Here is a 25848-nt window from a genome sequence, read left to right as displayed (position 1 = left end):
TCCTAAAATAACATAATTACATAAATCATACACAAAATTTTGCACATGGATTAAGCCTACAGAAAATCCAAACACAGCATTTTTAAGAAAAACACAATAAAACAAACAAATAAAGAAAGATACTTGGCCTCTTCACCATGGCTCCCAGCAAACCAAAACACAAGCTTAACTCTATCCCTGTAGTTACATCCCACAGACTTCCATGCAAGTTAAGCATGTGTTTTATTAGATTAAGCACTACAACTGTATTATTTCTTTTTGCTAGAAGGGCTGACAGAGTACTGGACTATCTAAGAGAACTTCCACTCTTGGATGTTGCCTCCGTGGTTCCACTGTCCAGGCAGGCTCCGCAGCCTCTGCATGTGCTACTTCCCTGATTACAGCCCTTGACAGCATCTCATCCTAGCTGCTTTGGGCACATTAAGCTTCTGTAGCCGGAGTATTAGTCCAATGGATTGAAAAGGTTTTTGAGGCTGGGCCTCTCTCTGGCAAACCTCTACAGGTGCTTCACTAATCAGGCCCTTGTCTTCACAACTTTTTACATATAAGTATTGAAACATGCATCACTGACAACTTGATACACGGGCTACATAAGGTTTTCAGCATGGTGTTCACAAAAAATCGTTTCACTTTATTCGTCTGGTGTTTGTTGTCTAGCAAAACTGACAAACACAGCACAACAGGCACTTGGTTGATTTGCAAGGGGGTCAAATCCTGCCCCATCCCAGACGTGGAGCAGCTGGGGCACTCCTCTATGGAGATTATTGTATAATTCCCCCACACCCAAGGTGGTGATGTTGAAAATAACTGCACAGCAGGTTGACAGACAAGGTGGGTGAGGTAATATCTTTTATTGTACCAACTTCTGTTGGTGCGAGACAAGCTTTCGAGCTTACAGAGCTCCTTTTCATGTCTGGGAAATGTACTCAGTGCGTCAAAGTTAAATTCAAGGTGGATTATATTGTTTAGCATAAGTAGTCAACACATATTTCAAGGGACCATTCAAGGTGAAGTGGCCAGTTAACACCCTTCCTGTTGTAGGGGAGAAAGGAAGGAGGGTGTGTAGAGAAAGGCCACTGGAGGGATTATAAGCGGGTTGCAGGTTGTTGTAAGAAGTCAAGTGTCTATTCAGTCCATGATTTTTCGTATCTAGCAAAGTTACAAATTTAAGTTCCCAGGCTTGTCTTCTGAAAGTGTTATGCATGTTTTCTTTGAGGATGAGGACTGACAGAACAGATAGAATGGTCATGTTGTGAAAAGTGTTCACTCACAGGTGATACCGTGTTTTTATCTTTTATCATTTTCCTGCGTGAGTTTAGTTGAGAGTGTAGTGACTGGTTTTACCCACCGAGTTGTTATTGGGGCATTTAATGCACTGAATGAGGTACACCAAATGCTGTGATAGGCATGTGTAGGACTCATGGATCTTGAAAGATGTGTTGTGAGGGGTGTTGATCACTGTAGCAGTGGAGATATGTCCACAGGTTTTGCATCTATTGTTCTGGTAAAGTCTAGTTTTGTTTTGGTGTGTTCTGGTCTGTGCATAGCAGGTAGGAAGGTTGTTAATAAATAATAATAATACCTGGCTTTTATAGAGCATTTCTCATCACTAGATCTCAAAGGAGGTCAGGTGTCAGCATCCCATTTTACAGATGGGGAAGCTGAGACACAGAAGTGAAATGACTTGCCCACTAGGCCAATGGTAGTCAAGAACAGAACCCAGATCTCCTGAATCCCAGTCCAGTGCTCTATGTATTATGCCACACAGCCTAAAGGAGCACAGTCCTGTGAATCCACATTTTAATGTGGGCCAAAATCTGTTTGCAATTGTAATAATGTAAATCCAGCATAAGTGCACCATTCAAATTCACACTCTTATAACCAAATTTGGCCATCAGTTTTGAGGCTAGCAAAATAATTAGATATGAAGATAAAATAATTTATTTAAAAAATAACATTTACAAATAATTCATTTCATATTTATTTTAAATGGCTTATCATAGAATCATAGGCTTAAGGTCAGAAGGGACCATTATGATCGTCTAGTCTGACCTCCTGCACAGCACAGGCCATGGAATCTCACCCTCCAACTCAGCTTATGAAAGCATAATTAATAAATTTTCCAGAAAATACTTTAAAACAAAATTTTGGTAGACCAATAGTAACTGTACTACAGTCTTCCTCTTCATTTGTGTTTTCACAAGTTTCCTCTAAAAAATGTTATACCTTTTTCTTATTAATTGGCACAATGAGTGAGGCTGATGTCCCATGGACAGAACAGTACATGGTTACATAATTAAATAATAGATCTTAACATACGTATCTAAGGGTAAGAGTTATGGTTGCTTGTGTAACTCTACCTCTGGCATTTCCTAACTTCTGAGTGGTTCACTTAGTAATCTTAAATTCCCTTAACGCAATTTTTTGTAAGGAGCATTTTTCGTAGAACTTTTGGTGCCAAAATTTTTACAGATTACTCTCTATCCCCACAAAATAAGATTTAATTTTATTTACAATCTCAGAATATGTCTTGGCATATGTCAATGTAGTATGGTATGAGAGCTTGGCTTAATATTGAAAAGATCCTATGTGTAGGGGGAAAATTACCTGCTTTGTGTTTTGGTTTTTTAAACAGAGTTTGATAGAGCTTTTTGAGGGGAAAATTGGTGAGTAGGTTTGGGATCCTGTTTTTCTGGTATCTGTATCAGTATTTTAATGGGATATAACTTGATGCAGACAATATCATATAGTACAGAATTCCAGGAAAATGCCAGGTAACTGTTTTGCATGAACTGTTTGTTCTGAAATACTTTAATATTCTAAAAGGTAGTAAATTGCACCTCATATCTGAACATTTCCAAAAGACAAAAACCTCTGCTGTCTCAGCTCCTGACATCCTCCCTACTTTTGTTTGACCACGGGGTTGTATAGTTAACAATACCTGCATAACTCAGTACACATATAACTTTCATTCATTAATAGGACTGGATTTATTCTTTAACAGCACATATAGGGATGTCCCAAGCACACTACTTCCCCATCATCTGATCAGGGAATTTTTCCACAGTTTCACAAAATGATTTGTCCTTTGTCAACCAAATTCTGACTAGATTGTCAATCTGAAAATTCTGACAGGTATGAAAACAAATTAATACATCTAATAACACTCCATTTTATGTATTTGTGCACATTTGAGAAGAATTTTCAGTTTCAGAAAGTTGATTAGATGTTAGTAGTTTCATAAAAGTGATGATTTAACTTTTTAAACGGTTTCCCCTAACTGGCGTAAGATACATATATACTGTGGCCATTGTACTAAACATTCACCACTTCGGTACCTACAGTAACTTCAGTCTCTTCCTACATTTCGGAAGTTGAGAATTTCATGCCAAACACTGTATAAAATGAGACATTGAAAAAATATTTAACAAATCAAAACCAGACACAAACCTTGTGGGAAGAGTACAGCAGCCATCAGCTGTCAGCCTGACTTGGGTTTCATAGCTATCCAGTGGACAAACAACTTGTTGAAGGGGAGGGCATTCCACCGTGCTGCAATCCACACTGAAAACTGAAGAGGGAGGAGGAAAAAAAAGAAAAAAATTAAACTTTGTTTTACTCTTGCCACAGAAAGTCTTGTGTGAAAGACACCATGGTGAAGAGCCAACTTATTAACTCTTTATCGAGGTCAGAAAAGTTGCTTCACTAATTAATGTTCTCCAGACAATACTAAAAAATAATGATACTAACTCTGACTTCTGTTGCATCTGCGGGGTCAAGAACTGACTGACCAAATATTACTCAATTAAAAATTAATAAAGCCACCCAGACAACTCTTAAATTCAAGTTTGAAAATTCATACAAAGGGGAATAATCATTACATGAACATGGGTGGTAGAACATTGAGAATACTGAAAGCTGAAAACGCAAATGCCTGACATTTTTGGAGTATAAAAATATATTTAGAAACAGTAGTTTTTTCTAAAAATCTGTATTAAAATAAGAACCTAATAAACCTATATTTTATTTTATTTTATTGGTGAAAAGTGAAGCCTATGTATTGAAAGTTAAAATGTCTGGGGTTAAACTAGTGAAAAAATGAAATAGAGGTACTTATATTTATGCCTGGAAATACCTGATGTCCATCATCAGTTGTATTTTTAATGGACATTCCATCAGGCTGTGATGTTCAGGGGTTTGAACATGACAGATAGTTCAGCTGCCTATTACTGCTGCTTTTCCTCCTTTGGACAAACAAAAATAAACAACTTCTTTTTACGGAGTGTCAGATGAACTGAGGAAGCAAAATGTATGTTGAAAATGTGGTCAGCCCTATAATTTATGGTCAAGAAGTTGAAATCTGCTTTTTCTTAATTAATCCTAAATATACTATGTCTAAGTAAATTTTATTGCAGCCTTACAAAACTGTCATGAAAGTTACCAGTCTAGACAAAAACCTATTTGTTCTTCCTTACTACCAGTATAGTAACGAAAAGCCTAATGAAATTTAGTTGCCTGTTTTTTAAAAAAATGCTCATATAAACGATAAGGTGAGTAGAATTTTACGGTACTGACAATTACACAAAACAACAAGCAATGCTTGATAAAACTGGGTTGGTATCACCTGAAGTGGCTGCTTATAATGGTGTGTGATAATTCATTATTCATAATGCCTTCTTCAATTATAAGAGAACAGACAGTGAGGTTAAATTCTAAATGTCTGAAGCTTCATTTTTGCATTCCCTATGGCATGATCTTCAGAAATGTTGAGCACTAACAGCTCCAATTGACTTCAAGGAGCTGCAAGCTCTCAGTCTCAGAAAAAAATGACACCCTGAGTATTTCAAGAAGGATACCTAGAAATTGCTGTAATCAAGTTTAATGGACACTTTAAATATTTTGGGGGCAAGTGACTTGCCCCAAGCCACATCTAGCACCAACAGAACTAGGTTTAGAATTCAGAAATTCTTGTCTTCTAGTCCAGTGCTTAAACTATTAACTTGCATAGTATCCACATGGCTATTCGTTGTAATGGAAATTCAGAATGTATTTCCAATTTATGTGGGGAACAAATGGAAGTAGAAGCTTTAAGCCACTATAAATAACCAGCACAACAGCCAGCCACATATAAGCAGAATTTTATTGACAAATACACAGAATTAGCTACACAGTATGGAGTTAAACAATCTACAGAAATCTTTAAAATATGATAAATTCTGAATGTAAAGGAAAAAATTCCATTTACTAATCTACGCTTAATTACAGCATTACAGGATGAACTTATAAAACTACAATTCACCTCAAAGTTTGCATATCACTTTGTAATACAGACAGTAAGATACCGGTCAGATTTTTTTGAGTATCTTTAACATTAAGAATATTTTTTTAAAAAAGCAGAGTTATCACTCAAATTAAATGTTTTAGGTATTTTAATTAATCATATGTTTATTTCTTCCACTACAATACTAATGGTTGACTTTCCAATGTATCCAATAAGAACCTAAATTTAATCATTTTGTCCCATAATAGCTAATGTAAAATGATGATATTTCTCTGTTTCTGTTACACTAAACAACAATCAGTGTCCAATATCTTGGTCTTCAACTAGCCATATTTCACTATTCTGGCTTCAGGACTTCACAAGTTGTGTAATTTCCTGAAGTCCAGCAGCCACTGAGCTATTCCAAGAAGCTTTTCCACCTCAAAAATGGTCACAAAATCTTCCCATATCGATCACATTCATGGAGAAGGAAAATAGGGAATTCACAAAGCAATGACTTCACCCAGCACTTCTGAGAATCCTTTCTGGCTAACTGGTTTTCATGTCTTTCAATGGCTACAGCAAATTGGTGCATCTCCCATACATTCCATTAGCACAGCTAAGGGGAAGAAAAAGGTCTTATACTCTGGGAGCACTCTACAGTATTTGAAAAAGTCAAATGTCACAGCTGAGGGACATGGCAGGATTCCAAAGGAATACACTCAAATGGTCTGACTCCTTCCTGGAGAGACTCATCCAGTGGTAATGATGGGAAACAGCACTTCCACCATCTCTGCACCTATGGAGTTTCTCAAATACCAACCCCCTTTGTTACTATTCAATATTCTCATGCAACAACTAGGAGGTAAGACATAATAGGCACAAGTGCCAACAGTATGCAGATGACACTCAGTTCTATCTATCCTTCAAAATATACATTACCACAACTGTCAGCCAGTGAGTTCAGTGTTTTGCCAAGATCAGCTCATGGATTGAATAAGAGTCGCTTGAAGCTAAAGGTGAGTTAAATGGACGTTATGCTTATTGGTAGAAGAAAACACTAAGAAATGTGGAGATATAGTGAAGTCTCCTGTAGCTGAAGATACTCAAACACAACTGGCCAAGTCAGTCCACAGTTTAAGAGCGCTCCTGGATTCCTTGCTGACATTAAACCCTCAGACAGCAGCACCCACAAGAGTTTCTCAAGATGTTCTGTCCTGATGGGTCCTCCATGTTAGGCACATGTGCACCCATGCACCTTTAACAAGACATTTTTCTTCAGCAGTGCCTGTTGACCTGTGGCTGAGCCCTACACACCCTCATGTTTTGGACCGAGGTTATATAGGGAGAGGCAGACCCACCATCATTTCAGCTCCTTCTCAACAACAAAGTCTAATCGCAAGAACTCAGAAGCAGAGGGGAAGGAGGATGGATAGTGGAGAATGCACAGGGACAAAACATCTCAAAACTCCAGTTACTATATACGAAGGTGAGTTACTTCTTCTTCAAGTGATTGTCCCACGTTAGAGGACTCCTGAACAGTACCCAAATTATGGAGGATGGTGCTGAAGAGAGAAGTTAAGAATGGTTAGGAGAGTCTCACCAACAGCAGCATCTGATTTGGAGGCATGAATGACAGCATAATGCCATGAAAGCGGTGAGCATTAACAACTAAGGTGGCAGCCTTGCAAATGTCTAAAAGAGATGTATTTTTGAGCAGTGCTACATAAATGGTTGAGCTCTGGTGGAATGAGCCATCACTCTAGTCACAGGGTGCACCCCCAGCGCTTCTTAACGTGCTAAAATGCATCCTGAAACCCATTTAGGTAGTCTTTGTATGGAAAGAGAATGTCTCCATTGCAGAGAAACTGAAAGGACTAAGTCGAGGAGAGGATCTGAAGGGTTTGGTCCCATTGAGCTAGAAGGCAAAGGCTCTTATGTCTAGAGTATTAAGACTGACCTCTTCCCTTGAAGAAACTTGAGGACTGGGGTGAAAAAATGGAATTTGAATGTCCTGGTTGAGGTGAAAATCTGAAGAGACTTTAGGTAGGATGGAGGATGAAGAGATATTTTGTCTCAGTAGAACACAGTGTATGATAGATCAGCTACAAGCACTCTCAGCTCAATTATTGTTCTGTCTGAAGTCATGGCTACAAAAAACACAGTTTTGTTGGATAAGCGAAGAAGGAAATAGCTCACCAAGGGCTCAAAGGGTGGTTTTCTCAAGGCACTGAACTAAATTAAGGTGCCAAGGTACAATGGGTTGTCTTACGTGAGGGAAGAGGTTGGTTACTCCCTTTAAGAATCTTTTAGTGGTAGTGTTTGTAAAAACTGATGACCTTGGGCTGATTGGTGAAAGCTGTAGGGGCAGCTAAGTGGACTTTAACAGAGATGAATGATAAGTGTAGGCTTTTCAAAATTTAACAGATAATCAAGTCCGATGGAGAAGTGGGCCTCAAAAGGAGACAACGACCACTGTGTGCATCAAAGCTGGAAAGCCTTCCACTTTTGAAGGTATGTTTTCCTTGTGGTGGGTTTCCTACTGTTTCGCAGCACAGACTGTACCTTGAGAGAACAACCTTGCTTCAAGTCCAAGAGCTATCAAGGAGCCATGAATAGAGGTGTAAGAGTGAGATTGTCTGCCTGACTCTTGTGTCATAAGGTCGGGCACCAAAGAAGAGATAAGAGGTGGCCTCAGATATATCAGGTCTGGGAACCATACCTGTCTCAGCCATGTTGGAGCTATGAGGACAAGTACTGCTCTCTCATGTTTCAGCTTGTTCAGGACGCTGAAGAGCAATGGCGTTGGAGAGTAGACATACAGACAAACCAAGGCCAAAGAATAAGGTGGGCATCTCCCAAGGAGTTCTGAGTCCCGCCTTCATCAGAAGCGATAGCATTTTGTGCTTCAAGCTGTTGCAAATAGATCTATTGCTGGGGGGATCTGCGTGAGACATCTTGCAAAAGACAGGATTGCTCAACTCGTACTCATGATCCTGGCAAAAATACTTGTTTCAAGTGTTTCCTATCTTGTACAACCTCCTCCTGCACTCCCAGAGATGTGGCAACCCTTCTCATAAGGTCCTGAAACACTTTACACTCTTCTGGAGGATATTTTAATTTCAGGCCTCATCAGAAGATGATGAAATATGGCAAGGGAGGCACCTACAGGTTCCCGCATTGTTGGAGACTACAGACGAAGGGGAAACAAAGATGATGTGGGATGATAGAGTCTTCCCTAAAGATCCCTGCTATGGATGAAGGCAACCTCCTTCTAGACTGGGACTTTAGGAGATCTTGAAAATCTCAGAGCAGTCAGTCCAAGATGACCAGTAAAGGCCATGGGGGGAGTATTCTACCCTTTGAACTGCCACAAGTGGTGGGCCCCATTCTGAGGATTCCTTGTAAGAATACCAGACATGATTTTTAGATTCGGTATCCCTGGAATGAGGTCCGTGAGATGACCTAAAAGACCTTGGAAGGGAAATTGGTCTCTCGTGGTCCGAGTCTGAAGAGGAGATACAATTCTCCTCAGTAAATGGAGGAGCAGTTCCAGTTGGTGTTTGGAGTTTCACTGTTAGAGAAAACTGGTACTGCCCTAATGTCACTGACATAAAAGCAGCATTGAAGTGAGGTAGCAGCAGTGGGCAAGGCAGCTAAAATGCCAACAGACAGGTTGGTGTTGAGGGAACCGGTCAATGTCCAAAACGAAGAAGCTAAGGAAAGCCATGCTGGAATCATCAACAGTGCAGAGACCAACACCATCAGTGCTAGTTGGTGTAACAAAGAAAAGTCTGGTACTGGCAGACACACTAGGTCCCTCACTGCACAGAAGCCCTGTGGAGTTAACAGTACTGGAAAGGAAGGACCCAGTAATTATGAAGACACCACTCTTGATGGTCCTGGAGGAACAGGAGTCCACGATGCCACATCTGATGAGCATTGGTGCCTGAGACCAGACCTCAACTTGATATCACAGAGCTTTCTTTGTGATGCAAAGAATGGGACTTTGACCGTTTCTGAGATTTGGAGGAGGAGGATGGCTTGGAGTGCTCTGAGATGGCTATCGGGGACAATGAGAAGGGGAGTTTCATTCTCGATTTGGGCTTTGGAGCTGGGGCGGGTGCTCTTCATGGACAAAAAGTCTGCCTTCTCGTGATTGGGATCCAGTTCTAAAGAGGGACACATTTCCTCCTCTGAAATGTAGACTTGGAGGTGAAAATCCCTCGTTTATTTGTGCTGATAGGAAAAGAGGTACAAATCGAACCTATCCCTAATCTAGACAATACAAACAGCTTTTGTGTCTGTCCATAACAGCGACCATGGCACACTGCTTAAGCCCTGGGAATTTTTTCATGTTAAATCCACCAGATCTTGAACTATACTATTTAACTATACTAAAAATAAACTAGAATTAAAAACCATATAAAGTAAGATGAACTCTTTGCAGACACTGAAAAACCAAAGCTAAACAGCTATGGGAAGCTCTTGCCCTGGGTGGTGAGAAGGAATGGAGAGGGAAGCCCCTTTTATGCCCTTGGGTTGACACACACGGAAAGCATGGACGTTGCCTAATGGTATTACTGGCAAAAGTTTCCGACTCAAGTGCATTGGGAGCATATGCATCTACAATGGAATGTATATGTACACAATCACCTGAAGGAGAACTTCTGAGGTACAAATACAGGGCAGCATACATTATAAGGATCAGGAGTTCAGAGATAAGTGAAAAAAATAATTATAGGCATAGAAAGACTACTGTAAAAAAAGATACAGAGTACAGTGAAACTGTTCAAAGAGGAGATAAATAAAAGGTGAAGGGATAGTCTCTAGGAGAATAGTCCTGTGGTTAACACCTTGAGCTGGACTCCAAAGATCTGGGTTCAATTCCTGACTCTACCACAGAGTGCAACTTTGGGTAAAGCACTTTCGCTCCCTCTCAGCACCCCCTCTATGAAAGAGGATAACACTTTGACCCTTTTATCACCTTGTCTATTTAAGTTTTAAGCTCTTTAGGTCAGGGACTCTCTCTTCTTATGTGCCTGTACAGTATCCAGCACAATGGGGAGCTATTCTTGCCATTCTACCCCAGTACAACCTATGAGAAATCACACATTTTAAGCTCAGAAGGGACCATTATGATAATCTAGATTGGCCTCTTAATAAAGATAGAAATTCAACATAATGAATAGTATACAGAACACAAAATCAGACTCTTCACAAGGGGACATTCAATAAAACTGAAAGGCAAAAATTTGAAATTGATAGAAAACATTTACTTTTTTATTTAACATGTAATTAACCTGTGAAACTCTGCCACTAGCTGGTATTTAAGCCAAGACCTTAGAAATCAAGAAAGGATTAGACATTTATAGGGATAATGAAAAAAAAAACTATAGTATATTAAATACGAGAAAAAAAATGAGAAGGAAGATATACCCTCATTTCAAAAAAACCCAACATGTCCACTGTGGGGTTTCTTCCACAGCTTCTGGTACTGGCCACTGTCAGCAACAGGATACTGGACTACAGGGACCACTGGTCTGATCTAGCATTGATTCTATCAATATAGGCATGTGTGTACCAAGTATAGCACAGCAACAACAGACCTGATGCCTTTGTGACAGTGAGGTCTACTTTTACCCCCAAATCTCCTACTGTTTTTGTATAGATTGTTAGTGCACATTGTGTTGTTTCTGTAAATGTAACTTCCAGAATCTTTTAATGTCAGGTCCCTCTGAAAATCCCCAAACTACAGGCCCCATACAATTTCCATTTGAAATACACAATCACTTATCAGCACGTGTAAGCCACAAAGAAATAAAGTATCTGCCCTATACTGAATATATTTTGCCCATGTATCACAACAATGGTTTGGTCATTTCCCTGTTCGTAAGTCTTGTATTGATGTATTTGGCCTCACCTAGCAGTTTCCTCTGTGATTGCCTACCCTGTCAAATAGTGACAGGGTCATAGAATTTAAGGCTCGAGAGACCACTAGATTATCTGGTCTGACCTCCTTTATAGCAGAGACCACCACCCACACACTAACCCAACAACTGAAATGAGACCAAAGTATTACAACACACAAAAGACTAGACTATTATGAGCAACAGCAGAGAATAGAAGGGCCCGAGGCACACCAATGCCTGAGGACCCTGCACAAGCAGAGAAATGATTAAGTGAGATATACCCAGATAATCCTAGTTTTAGCCAATGATTTTAATTTATTGTATAATGCTATGTTCTATGTAACCATTGTATGCTAAATAGAGTTAAATTGTAGGATTATAGAAGTATAAGGACTTGTTTACACTACAAAATTAGGTCAACTTAATTTAGGTCAACCTACAGCCACTGCAGTAATTCAATTGGCTGTTGGTGTCTACACTACCCTCCTTCTGCCTGTGAAATGCATCCTCACCAGAAGCACTTAAACCAACTGAAGTGGGGCATTGTGGGGCACTGACAGCCAAATGTGGGGCACTGATAGCTACACGGGGCTCACAGCTGAAGCCCCCGATCCACCCTGGGTTGACAGCCCCAGCTGTGAGCCCCACACAAGCTCAATTTCACAGCACAGAGCCTAGCAAGAGTGAAATTGACATTCTTGCCAATTTCATTCTGCCATTGTCTCTGCTCAGAGCAGTCCCACTCTGACAGCTCTGGGAGGAGCTGGGAGCCCAGGCTCTCAGGGCCCAGCAGCTGGGCTCAGAAAAGGGAGCCTTGACAGCAGTGGGGCTCCCAGCAAGGAAAGGAGAGCCAAGGCAGCAGACTGCTGGGAGCAAGTAGCCGGGAACCAGGCAACCAGGCTCTAGTTGGAGCCCCACACTTGCCTTGGGGTGACAGCCCCAGTGAACCAAGTGCAGATTTCACAGTAGGAAACCTACTAGCCTTTCTTGTCAATTTCACAGCTCCACACTGGAGCTGTGAAATTGACAAGAATTTTAATCAACAGCCAAAGTAAGTAACGCAATGTCTACATGGACACTGTGTTGTCCTAAATATACCGAGATAAGCCCTACATCTCTTGTGGAAATGGCGTTATGCCGGTGTAGTAGGGCACTTACATCAGCGGGAGCAAGACTCTAGTATAGACACTGACATAGTTAGGTCGACATAAGTTAGATCAACCTAACTCTGTAGTGAGAACCAAGCCTGAGACTGATCAGTAGTTAGAAGGGATGATTATGTATTAGGTATCTAAGTAAGGAGGGCTGAAGTGCAAGACCTCCAGGCAAAGGCCTATAAGATTTTAGCTTAGCTATTTTAGGCCTTAGAGATAAGAAATATTGACATAAGTAAGTGACCAAAGAATAACCTATACCATAAGATTATGGGAAAAGATGTACCAAGAGGTGAAATCGTGAAAAATTAGAAAGATTAATTTAAGATGGCAAAAATGCTGTAGAGTCACATTTCTCTCCAACACTTGCCTTAACCACAGGGTACAGGTTTTGCATCAATGCTAATGAGAATAAAAGGAACTATACACAACCTATAGAAAACGGGGTACCTCAAGTTTTGGGGACACCAGACCAATAAGAAAAAAGAGGGCTGACACTTTCCTATACATCTGCAGAGCACAGGTATAGTCAAAAAAAATCACATTATAAAAAGGGGGTGCCCAGATTGGGAAAACTCAGCTTCCTATGGGAAACTCCAGCAGGAACTATCCCTCTGCTGATGACCAATCCATGAAAGACTCATCAGACCCTAAAAGTAACTAGGAGGATGTGAGTATGACTGTAGCTAGAATTTGTGGGTGGATATATGTAGGATTTATATATGCTGTGATACTCACAACTGTGCTGGTAACTTTAATAAAACTGATGAGATATTAGCACTTGTTCTTGTGATTGTATATGCTACTTTCCTTGGCCTCCATGTGCTCCTATGTGCTCTAGATTTGAAACAACAGGCAGAGGTAACTCTGTTGAATTTGATACTGTAGACACCAGAGCTGAAACCACAGCTATTGTAATACAAGATCACTAAACTTACTTTAAAAAAAAAATAAAAGGCTACATAGCAAATGACGCACACTCACCTGCTGCACAAGAAGGCGAAAACCCACAGAGCTCACTGCAAATCTAATCTGGGGGGAAATTTCTTCCCGACCACTCATAAGACAATTAATTAGACCCTGAGCATGCGAGCAAGAACTGGCCAGCCACACACCCAAGAAAGAAAATGCACAGTGCCACCTCAGAGCCCTGGCCCACCCTTCCAATGTCCCATCTGTAGCCATGGCCATCTCCTGATTATTCAGAGGAAGGACATTAAAAACAAACCCACTCAGAATACGAGGCGGGGAGGGAGGGAATCCCCTCCTGACCTGTCGGTGGCTGGCTGAAACCCTAAAGTACGAGCTTTAGGATCACAGGACATAGACTAGAAGTGAGCCCCAGGGCTGTTGAGCCTATTCCAAGTACTGATGATGCAGGGTGCTGAGTTTCACCTTTGATTTCAATGGGAGTAGCACCTCACAAGTGAGAGTTATTTGTGTGTTCACACGAAGTGGGAAATGGACAAAGGTTGAACATGTTGCCCAGCTCTCTGAGTGTTCCTTTGACTCATATGTAATGATTGTGTACTTCTTTTAAGTTTGCTAGATCCTCATTTTATAGCCTCTGAAAATCTTCACACTTAGGAAGTATCTTTCTTACCCCTTGCTATATACAGAATCATGGACTCGTAGGACTGGAAGGGACCTCGAGAGGGTACCTAGTCCAGATCCTTACACTCAAGGCAGAACTAAGTATAAGAACATCCCTGACACATGTTTGTCTAAACTCTCTTAAAAAATCTCCAATGATGGAGATTCCACAACCTCCCTAGGAAATTTATTCCAGTGCTTAACCACCCTGACAGTTAGGAATTTTTTCCTAATGTCCAACCTAAATCACCCTTGCTGCAATTTAAGTCCATTGCTTCTTGTCCTATCCTCAGAGGTTAAAGAGAACAATTTTTCTCCCTCCTCCTTGTAACAACCTTTTATGTATTTGAAAACTTATATCTCCTTTCAGTGTTCTCCTCTCCAGACTAAACAAACCCATTTCCCCTCCCTCCCCCCATCTTCTCTTATAGGTCATGTTTTCTAGACCTTTAAATCTTTTTTGTTGTTTTTCTCTGCACTTTCTTCAGTTTGTCCACATCTTCCTTGAAATGTGGCACCCAGAACGGGAGACAATACTCCAGTTGAGGCCTAATCAACGTGGAGTAGAGCAGAAGAATTATTTCTTGTGTCTTGTTTACAACACTCCTGCTAATACGTCCCAGATTGATGTTTGCTTTTTTTTGCAAGTGTTACACTGTTGACTCATATTTAGTTTGTAATCAATGACCCCCAGATCCTTTTCTGCAGTACCCCTTCCTAAGCAGTCATTTCCCATTTTGTGTGTGCAACTGATTGTTCCTTCCTTCCTAAGTGGAGTACTTTGCATTTGTCCTTATTGAATTTCATCCTATTTACTTCAGACCATTTCTCCAGTTTGTCCAGATCGTTTTGAATTTTAATCTTATGTTCCAAAACTCTCGCAACCCCTCCCAGCTTGGTATTGTCCGCAAACTTTATAAGTGTACTCCCTATACCATTATCTAAATCATTGTCGAAGATATTTACCAGAATTGGACTCAGAACTGATTCCTGTGGGACCCTACTCAATTTGCCCTTCCAGCATGAATGTGAACCACTGATAACTACTCTGTGGGAATGGTTTTCCAAGTTATGCACCCACCTTATAGTAGCTCCATCTAGGTTGTACTTCCCTCGTTTGTTTATGAGAAGGTCATGTGAGACAGTATCAAAAGCCTTACTAAAGTCAAGATTATCACATCTACCGCTTCCCCACATCCACAAGGCTTTTTACCCTGTCAAAGACAGCTATTAGGTTTGGTTCTTGACAAATCCATGCTGACTGTTACTTGTCACCTTATTCTCTTCTAGCTGTCTGCAAATTGATGGCTTAATTAAATAGTAAGTGCAGTCCTCCCAGTAAGAAAGGAACTTCTTGGAAGTTGCACATGTTCCGCTTACCCTGAATATCAGATAAGTTGTTTTTGCAAAAATATCTATGGTCGTATACACTACCCTCTCTTATAGCCCCCTGCCCCCATTTAAGTTTATCTCAACCAAGAAAAATATTTGTTTAAATAAGTTCTGGGGGTTTTTAAATGAATGTTGTTCCAGTGATGTGCAGTACACAGCTATTGATGATAATACCACCTGTAATAGGATATTCAGAAGATTTTACATTGCTTACAGTGTAGTCTGTACTGGAAATTATTTTATTATACATTGTGCTTCTTAGAGACAGGTGACGGGGAAAATTTCAACATAAAAAATGGCACCCATTTTTACCTGGTTTACATTCGTAGAGATCACAGCACTCCCCTGGCTTCCCTGATGCTTTAGAAACCAATATATTCAAGTAGCCTGGCTGGCAAACTTTCCTCAAGCAACCTGCAGGGTTGCACACACAGCGGCTTGGAAGTGGACAGCATTCCCCTGGAGGAGCATAACCTTCAATCAAAATGGAATCTTCTGGACAGCGAGGAGAAAACTGGACCTCACAGCGGGCCTTGGAGCAGTCAGGTTTCTCTTCTGAAAAGGAGAGAGAAATCAGCATACTGCGTATGTCAGTAAAACACTGTCCGGACGTTTAAGCTCCACAACACTTCTTTGACAAGCCTGGAGGCTATTACCCTTGCAGGTGATGTGCCACAAGAAAAATAAGGATTGGCTAACATCAACCAAGCTTAACAGCAGCACTGGGATCTACCAAAGTAGTAATATAGATAGAGAGAAGATGATAAATGTATGTTCAATATATTTTACTAAAACTTTATTTGCCTTTATTAAAATTCTTTAGTACTGCAGAATGTAGTGAAGCTAAATGTTTATTTGGCTCTGCTTTAAAAAAAAAATACAACCCACCTCTCTCTCTCTAACTATAGATGAACCTGGTAAAAATGCCTGGCTTTAATGTTGTCTAAGTGTTTCCATACTAAAAACTGGTATTCAGTAGCTTATAACTGTAAATTTCAGCTGTTTGAACTGAAATTTCCCATGCTGGTGTCTGTCTCAGGTTAATTTTTAAGTTTCAGCAAAAACAGTTCAGCTATTTCCAAGAATGAGATAGGGAAAATTTTAAAAAAATTGTACAAACTGTTTCATTAAGAAGCTCTGAAGCCTACATGCTTTGGAGCAGAGACCTGAAATCTGGCTGGGGGAAGAGGGGTCATTCTGGTATCAGGGATGTGCCTTTTGCTGTCCCCATGAAAATCCACTCACATTTAGCCAAGTTATAAGCCTCCAAAAAACAGCAATTCATAAATGTTCAGAAGAGACTTGTAGAGTTTGGCAGCTATGTTCTCTGATGATTCCTTCTGCATTAGGCCTGCTTCCACCCAGGGCTGCAGTATATGAGAAGGACTCGTCCTGCATCCACTCTTCCTAACACAGCTAGGGCCATGGAGACCCTCCTGCACCTGCAGCAGTACCCCTGCTAGTGCCCAGGAAGAGGAAGCGGCCTCACTGGAATGCAGAGAGGTGAGGGGCAGAAGGCACAGACAATCTTGGAAGGTGAGGTAGGGAAAAATGTGGGGTTGAGGGGGTAACAAAAAGTGAGGCAGATACAAGCTGGAGGAAATGGGCTAGAAAGGAGACAAATACAAGCTTGGTAGGGGAAAGTGAATGGCTGAAAAAGGTTATGAGGGTAGAGGAGTAAGACAAAGATAGACTGTGAGCGCTCCTAGGGGCAAGCTGGGTGGATACAGACGGGTCTTCAACCAGTAGCGCACACTCCTTTCCCAAAACCTGGGAAGCAAAGATTCCAGAGTCTCAACATTTTTCTGCTGTCTAGAAAATAATGAAACCCACTGACAAAGCCTGCATCTCACCCACCTGTAATGACTGGTCTACAAAGAGACTAACAGCCTGCTACTTAGATCAGTTATTCCATTAACTCTAGCGGAAGAAGTCTATACTGTGAATCCAACTTTGCTGATGACTCAGTTTCATTCCAGATACTGGTATTTCAGTGGGTTTTTTAAATTGAAACTAGCCAATTATATATTTAACAGTACATTGAAAGAAAGTTATGGTTACATGGGATAGTAGTATTTCCTGACTTTTGAGATTTCAGCCTCTCTTCCTGCTCCCCCATATGGCATCTGTCCTTAGGGAAGGTCTGAACCTCCTTTTCCTGCTCCCACATTGGATCCAGGGGGATCCTTGCCCTACTCAAAGGTCTGGGCCATTCTCTCAGTCCCCCTCACATGAGCTGGATTCTGTGGGACCCTACCCCCTCAGGATGTCTAAGCCCTTCTTCCCCGCCAACCCCAATGTAGAATCTGGGCGGTCCTTGCCTTCTGGGTGGATCTGAACCCCTCTCTCTATATTCTGTTCATGTGACAGGATCCAGGGAGAGGCTGTCCCTGTGGGATATCTGAGCCTCTTCCCTACACCCAACATAAGCCAGGATATGGCCCTGTAACTCTGAGGGGGACTGTCCAGGGGGGTTCCCAAGATACAGCCCCCTGGGGGAAAAAAACAAACAGTTTTTCTTAAAGTTTACAGATTCATCTGTTTTTGTGCAAATCTGGCTCCTAACATGCTAAATGGTTAATGGGACTGGTCACTGAGGAGGAGGGTACATGTTGGAGGATGGTGGAGGAGGTGGGTGATTTGCAGGCTGGGTCTTCTTCAGATGCTCAAAGTTACTGAAACCATCGTGAAATAAAACTGTCAAGATTTGGGGGCCTAGATTATGCTGAGATTTCCCTTAGTGGCCCTGGGAGCAACTTCAAACATTTCAAAGCATGACCATTATCCCTATGCCACTGTAACAAAGTATACCAGGTGCGAGGAAGCACTTGGAACTCTCAGAACAACCTAATGGCCTAAGTGGAAAGAACAGTAGACTAGGACTCAGAAAATCTGGGCTCTATTCCCAGCTCTGCTACTGATCTTCCAGGTGACACTAGCCAAGTCACTTCACCTATCTGTGCCTCATTTTCCCTATCAGTATAATGGGGATGATGTTTTCCTCCTTAGTAAAATGCTCTGAGATCTACTGCTGAAGAGTGCTATGTAAGAGCTCGGTATTATTATAATTATCTGCCCATATAATCTCAACTGCAAATCTTCGAGATAAATACAACTGCCTAAATAAGCACTTACTTCTACTAACACCATTTCTCTTTGCGATTAAAAAAAATTGATTCATGCAGAGTTAAGGTTGTTGCCCACTGATATCTCATGCCCTTTCAGAAAGTTAAATTCTGCAAAACTCAAACTTCCGAAAACAAGGAAATACAGAGTTAAGGTGTACAGCCACTGAATCGTTATCATCTTTGAATGATGCCTCAATATGCTCATAATGAACTTCCTCACACACTGCCTGTGCACTGTACCCTACAGGAGCTACCTTACTTACCCAAAACTCAAAAACTTAACCTAATCCACAGAAAGACTACCACATCTGCAACCCTTTCATCTGTATGCACCCGATGCCATCTATACTTTCACTTTCCCTTCATTACACCCACAGACCATACTCAGTTCCATAATCTCCATGGCAAGATACACATACACCCTCCTCCCCCTCTCAGATTACCTCATATCACAATCACAGCTCTGCCAAATTGCTCCAACTAATCCCTCTGTAGTGGGGTGGCTTCCCCACTCCTGCAGAACAGGGGATAAAAGCAGCCCTGGAGAGGGCTGCAGCTGGGAAAAGCTAGGCTGAGTGGGGAAGCAGTCACAGCTGGGGCCATGCCCAATTAGGCCACAGCTGGCACTATAAAAGGGTTGTGAGCCAGAAGCTCAAGGGAGTCTCACTCTAGCCCTAGAGTGGGAAGGGCTAGCTGCCGCAGTGCAGTGCAAGCCTGGTAAACCCCCAGGCTGCAGGCCTTGAGGAAGGCCTATGAAAAAGTCCTGGGGCTGTAGAGGGGCAGCCTGAGACTAGGCAAAGGCAGCAGGTCCTAACCCCTTGCCAATGATGAGTGGCCATGAGAGACTGCAGTCTGCCCCAGTGAGCGGGGGCAAGATGATGACTGGCAGTAACCACTGAGGCAAGGTGGGTTTAGAGGGTTGGGGGTTCCCCTGGGAAGGGAGACCCAGAGTGTGGGGGTACTGCTGGGGCAGAACCCCGAAGTTAAAGGGCACCGGGGTCCAGGAGGGACACAGGGCCTGAGGCAGGCGAGACATGGGCCAGCAGGGGGCACTCCAAGGCTGAAAAGAGCTAATTCCCAGATGACCAGCAGGAGGCTCCACTCTGGTGAGTCCTCGCTTCGCTACACCACCATCATTCAATACAGCTACATACAATACAGTGAACACAGCTGGTATGTATGCAGATAATCCCCAGAGACTATTACCAGCTTCAGGAGGTAAGACTGGATAGGAATGTATTGTAACTCTTCATTTCCTGGTTTTCAGAAGTTTGAGATACTATGAGGTAACATTAACTAACTCTGTGTTAGTGTTTTGTCTGTGAATAGTGAAAGAGAAACAAGCTTGTAATGCAGCCTAAATCATGTAAATGAACAGTTTGATATAGGTGCTGGAAATAGGGATGCTAGGGGATGCTAGGGATGCTAGCTGAACCCCCTGGCCTGAAGTGTTTTCCATCATATACAGGGTTTACAGTTTGGTTCAAAGCTCTCAGCACCTCCACTATCCAAACTATCCCTGCACCCCTGTAGTTCAATGTATATATTCTTTCCCAAGGTTCCACAAAAGTCACTTCCATTCTGCTCTCTCTGTCCTCACCTTTTTATCTTTATCTTTATTCTTTTCCTTTTTAACAAAACACCCTGGCTACAGGCTGCCCTTGAAGCTTTAGAAAATTCTCTTCCATTTGTGGATTCAGAGAACACTAGTATTGCTCTGAAAAAACTACAGTTAATTCAATAGGCTTGAAACATTTTATAAACTACTTTACCTTTCCTTTATCAGCAGCAATGCAATGCAAGTAGAAATAATTGTATCAGCGAACCTGAAGACTCCACTGGGTTTTACCAGATGCCAAAGAAGATGAAAAAAGATGACTGGAGAATAGAGGAAACCTGACGGATAACCAGATATACAGTTTAACTGGTACTACTAGCTGGATTTCCTTTCCATTGTTTCTTGTTTGTCATTTTGCCTAAAAATTGATTGAGGTATATAGTTTGAATGGGTATAAATTTTAAAAAGATTTGCAACCTTGTTTTCATATTTTAATTTTAGTGACCGTTTGGATTTTAGTGTCCCCATGAAGTGTTGAAACTCAACTAACACTGTTTTGGTTATGTGACATTATCTGATTAAACTATGACCATGAAGATCATTGTTGCTACCAGTTGTATAATTGCAACAAATCTTGTACAAAATGTACCATGTAAGATGTCTATGGAAAGGTTATAATTTGCTGAGATGATTATGCATTTGTATGCATGTATCATTTTTGTATTTGAAGTTATGAGTATTGGCTCTATACCTGGATTTCAAATGTTTGTTCCAGGGGTGATGCCCACAACATATTTAGCCTGCACATTGTGGAGGGACCACTCAAATTAAGTGGCTCATCAAGGACACTTACCTCACAATGGACCATGGGAGACTCCTGTGATAATGGACTTTCCTGCTAGAACTAAATGAAGTCATGCATGGACATGTGACTTGCCCATGTGACTCCAAACACCATCTTGCTACCTATAATTTTCCACTAGCTGTGCTGAGGGCTTTGTTTGAAACCATGGATTTCCCTCCACAGGGCAGAAGCTATAGAAGGCGCTGGAAATATCTCCATTTTGCCTCTTTCCTGCTCCAGCCTCCGGACTATGGATTTATACTAATGGGAGCATTCTAACCAAGGTACTGAGAACCTTCCAGTGAGTTAGAAGCAAACAGACTTGACTTAAGACAGCAGTTTATTTAATCCCTGCTACAAGCCTGATCCAACAACTTTGCATTTACTGTATTTGATTCCTTTAACCAACTTTAAGTCTCACCTTTTGTTTTTCTAAATAAACTTTTAGATACTAAATGATTGGCAACAGTGTGATTAATGGGTAAGGTCTGAGTTATATATTGACCTGGGTGTGTGATCCTTTGGGGTCAGAAGAACATTTTATTTGATGATATTGGTCTTAAAAAACTACTCCTCTGTAAATCTCTAGTGTTTTTAGTGGTGATACAAGGACTGGAATGCCTATGAAAACTGCTTTTTCTGACTTCCTGTTTCAAACAGAACTTTACTTTTGTTGCTGGCTTGGTACATCTTATGTTAGAATAACTACCAGTTTCGAGGCATCTGCCCTATTTCTCAACAGTTTGTCCTGAATTTGGTATTCTCAGCTTTGACACATGGAGTCACGGTGACAGAGTGTACAAGGATTCAATTTTCAAAATTGCCTACGTGGTTTAGGATTCTAAGTCTCACCAAAAGGCAACATGACTTAGGTTCCAAAGTCATTTAGTTACCTTTAAAATTTTTACTTAGGTCTAGTATCAGTACTTGAAAAATGATGACATACAAAGCTTTTTTAAATTGTCAAAATGAAGCAAAGCAGAGGCAATAATGCACTTTGCCAGACTAGAACAACATTCACATTTTATGAATTTTTTTCTGTAAACAAGAAAAAATGAAATGTCTCGTTTGATAGTCTTTTGCTCCCCCCAGAATAAAAGACATAGATAATGTCTGCTGAGAAAACTGCTGTTACTGCACATTCAGATATTACCTCCAACTATTATTTAGTAATGAAAGTCCTTCAAACTGAACCTGCATGTCTAATCTTATATAACCCCTTATACTAAACACATGGTCATATTGAACATTAGTGAGTGACCAGGACAAATTACAAAAAGGCATATATTGTGAACAGCCTTATTTGTGAGTCAATATACTAGTTTTGGTATTTGATGGAGATCCTGTCCTGTGGAAATACAACTACAATCTAAACACTAATTGTAGATTAACTCAAGCATATACTTTCATTTTGCCACTCTAAGTGGTTCAGTTGCCCACTGACAACCACTGACTGTTTCTGTCACCCATCCCCCTCACCATTGTCATGCTTACCCTAGTTCCTTTTATCATTCTGACTACAACTTGTATCACATTAGTGATTTAAATATGACATTGAACATAAGTTATCATCATACAGAATGTCAATGACTGAAGAGGCTGGGCACAGGTGCTAATAAGAGCCTCATAACATCCTGATGACCGTTCCAACCATGCTAAATTTACGTTTAACTGCAAGATGTCAGACACTCAGATCAAGATGTGGGACTGGATAGCAAGAGATTGTTCAAGAGTCAAGAAGTAAATCTGTGATCCCATCACAAGTAATGGGAAAAGGGGAGGAGGAGAACCTTTCAAAAGAAACACTGTCACAGGAGCCAGAGAAAGCTTGAAGATCACTCGGCCCTCAAAAAAAACCCCAACAAATAGTTTAACTGAGCTGGAGAGCTGTAGGGAATTGAAAGGCTCCTCCAGGAGCCCTGGGTCAACAGAGAACTAGAGCTGAGCAAATAACTGATCTTTCAGTTTGGTGGAGGTACTGAAAATTTTGGGAAAAAACTGGCTCATTTCAAACTATACCTGAAATTCTTTTTCCCCCCTCAGCAAAATGAAAAACTAAAGAGATTATTCTGTACTGAATAAAGTATTTTGACCCTTTTTTTTTTTTGGCATTTCATTTTGTTTTCAGGCATTTCTTTTTCAAAAACAAACATAGCTAAACTTCTAAACCAGTGGTGGGTAACCTGCAGCCCAGCAGGGTTATCTGATTGTGGGTCATGAGACATTTGGCTGATGTTGACCATCCACAGGCAGAGCCTCCCACAGCTCCCAGTAGACGTGGTTTGCCATTCCTGGCCAATGGGAGCTGTGGGAAGTGACGGGCCGTAGGGAACGGCAAACCGCAGCTATTGGGAGCTGTGAGGGGCCAAAGTCAGCAAAATCTCTTACAGCCCACCATCAGATTACCCTGATGGGCCACAGGTTGCCCACTATTGCTATAGATGGAGCAGGAGATCATCAATAGCAGAGAACAAAAACTTTGAGATAGAGTGGGCATTCCAGAAGAAGCACGAGAAGGGAAATGGGAAGGATACAGATGCCCATGACATTTGTGAGCAAGTGTACAACAGGGTAGAAGGGCTAGGGCAGATGTCACCAAAAGCAATGAAGAGGAGACAGAAGAAGTTGTGAATGACAGATACAGAGATTGGAGAAAAGGGAGTAAGTGAGCATAAAATACAGTTAGAAGTAGTGGTGGAGAGGAAGACTCAGGGGAATGGATATAGTGAGAAGCACAGGTAAGTACTTCCTGGACATGATTAATCATCTTCTATTGTATGAAAATTATCCCAAGAGTTAATTATGCTATAGATCAACTGTGCAGAGAATTAGTTGAGATGAATCAGTTATGAAATGAGTCAAATTCACAGAAAAGCAATTATAATGATGAAATGCTTGTACCACTAGAATCCTGGGATGTTTATAGTCTGATTTTTTTTTAAAGTATGGCCTTTATGTAACACACAAACACGTAATAAAGCCCCAATGCACTATCACTCACCTCTACTAGCACTTACTTCCCACGCACTAAGAGACATTAATCTATGTTTTATACTGATGTTGGTCCATATATTTTGCAAAATGTATTAAGCAATGCTTTATCATTAACCTTTGTTCATTCTTTTCCCCTATTACAGCCTTATAAGTGGAAGGAATAGAGTATGGTTAAAAATGATTGCATATACATGGGCTCCAAGCACTGGAGTCTGTTGAAAGTCTGTATCTGACACAAGATGAAAATGGTTTACCATAAACAGCCATCATCACACCAATTTTTAGAGTTAGGTCCTGAACTAGGGATGTAAATATAATTTTAAAAAATTGTGTGTTTAAACTATTAAAATTATATTGGTTAACTGTTTACTATTTTATATCCCTAGCTGGTACCCCATCAACATCCCCTCCTGCACACTATCATGGCAACAGGAGGGGTGGGGGAGAGTTATGGTGGTCGGGAGGTGTCATAGCAACACAAGTCTCCCCCGTCACATGACCCAGTCTCCTTCAGTGCCTTGCAGGACTTTGGCTAGCTCCAGTCATGTGCCCCTTGCTTCCCACCTCCCTAGTTGCCCCATGGGTCAGGAGGCAGCAAGACCACCCTAATAGCAGACCAGCAGTGGCTGGACTTAGTGACCAACGCCACCTGCTGCCGCAGCCTGGGCCCTGAGCGGCTGCCCTCATGGTAGGAGTCTGTGCAGGGGCTCGGCAGAGTCTCCCATGGGGCTAGGGCAGCGGAGGTGGGGAAATGGGGGGCAGGTGCTCCCCAGACAGGGGATCCTTGTCTATGGGGGAGGGTATGTGCCTGGCCAGGGTCCCTGTGCTGGCTCCTGGTGGGGAGCAAGGCACCCAGCCCTGGGAGCCAGCACTGATAGCCTGAGAGCACATCGTCTTTCAACCGCCCCCAGTCCCCACTGTTCCAGGCTCCCGAGCCAGCGCCGTGCAAGGGAATTTCAGCTTGTCCTGCCCTGGGCGCTGCCGCTGAGTAGGGAGCAGGATACAGATAGGTAAGAGGGAGATTTGTTAATACACATAGTGTGCTCGGATGTGGGGAAAGGGGCAATCTGTTTTAAACATGAACTGCAATATATTAACGGTAAGACTAATACTTATCAGTTAACGATTTAATATTTTACATCCCTATCTTGAACAGTAAGTTAATGGTCACCAAAAGAGATTTCACTCAACAGGGAGAATGGTTTACTGTGCAGGATTCACTTCTGTGGTTGAACTTCATGGACTGGAGGGAGACCTACTACTACATTAATAATATTTTGCATCCAAGGATCTCAACTGATAGACAAAAGTGGTTAATTATTATAGCCACTGTCATAAACATACAGCTAAGGGTAACCTAGAATTCTTCCTTATCTGTAAGGGGTTAAGATGCTGAAATAACCTGGTTGGCACTTGACCAAAAGGACCAATGGGGAAAGAAGATCCTTTCAAATCAGGAGGAAGGGGTGGGAAGGCTTTGTTTGTGCTCTGTCTTCTCGGGGGAAGCAGAGAAGCATCAGGTCAGAAAACTCCTCCTAAAATGAGTCTCAATATTGCAAAAAGAGTAAGTAAATAAGGCAAGGCGCGTTAGATTATTTTTTGGTTTTAGCTTGTGAATTTTCCCATGCTGCTGGGGGAAGACTTGGCCATCCATGTGAAGCTAGCCCAGAGGGTGGGAATTGTCACCCACAGCTGGGCTAAGCAAGCTTTTACACCTATCCCTGTTCCTGAGCCTTCCACCATGGCCCCATGGGTGTTACCAGAGATGGTGATGGAACCGGATCCCCTGCCAATGACTGCAACAGCCATAATGGATCCAGTCCCAGAGACCCAGCCAAAGCCACTCCCAGAACCGGAACTGGCGAAGCAACCAGCACTGAGTCCAGCACTTGCAACCATAGCCATTCTACAGCTGAGAGAACTGAGTGATAGGAAAGTCAGACTGCCCAAGGTGATACAGCAAGTCAGTACCAGGGCAGTAAATCAGCCGTGGTCACGTGCCCTAACTCTAGA

At 41.7% G+C, this 25848-nt stretch overlaps 1 protein-coding gene across 7 annotated transcripts in view; it reads right to left on the bottom strand.

The window, feature by feature from the left end:
* Positions 1-25848, bottom strand: part of CRIM1 (cysteine rich transmembrane BMP regulator 1) — a 300103-nt gene that overhangs the window by 167123 nt on the left and 107132 nt on the right. For 5 of the 7 annotated variants that reach the window (XM_073338355.1, XM_073338356.1, XM_073338359.1 and 2 more), the window contains exons 3-4: positions 15624-15866; positions 3451-3571 (exon numbers count right to left, since the gene is read on the bottom strand). The exons of 1 other annotated variant lie outside the window; for it this stretch is intronic. In XM_073338355.1, the coding sequence (XP_073194456.1) occupies positions 3451-3571; positions 15624-15866 (364 nt within the window). The remainder of the gene's footprint in view (positions 1-3450; positions 3572-15623; positions 15867-25848) is intronic. One more of the 7 variants, XM_073338357.1, reaches the window with a different exon arrangement.

The sequence above is a fragment of the Lepidochelys kempii genome, chromosome 3 (genome assembly GCF_965140265.1).
Source record: "Lepidochelys kempii isolate rLepKem1 chromosome 3, rLepKem1.hap2, whole genome shotgun sequence".
Taxonomy (NCBI): Eukaryota; Metazoa; Chordata; order Testudines; family Cheloniidae; genus Lepidochelys; species Lepidochelys kempii.
The sequence above is the reverse complement of the archived record's forward strand: the minus strand, read 5'-3'. Positions and strand labels throughout refer to the sequence as shown.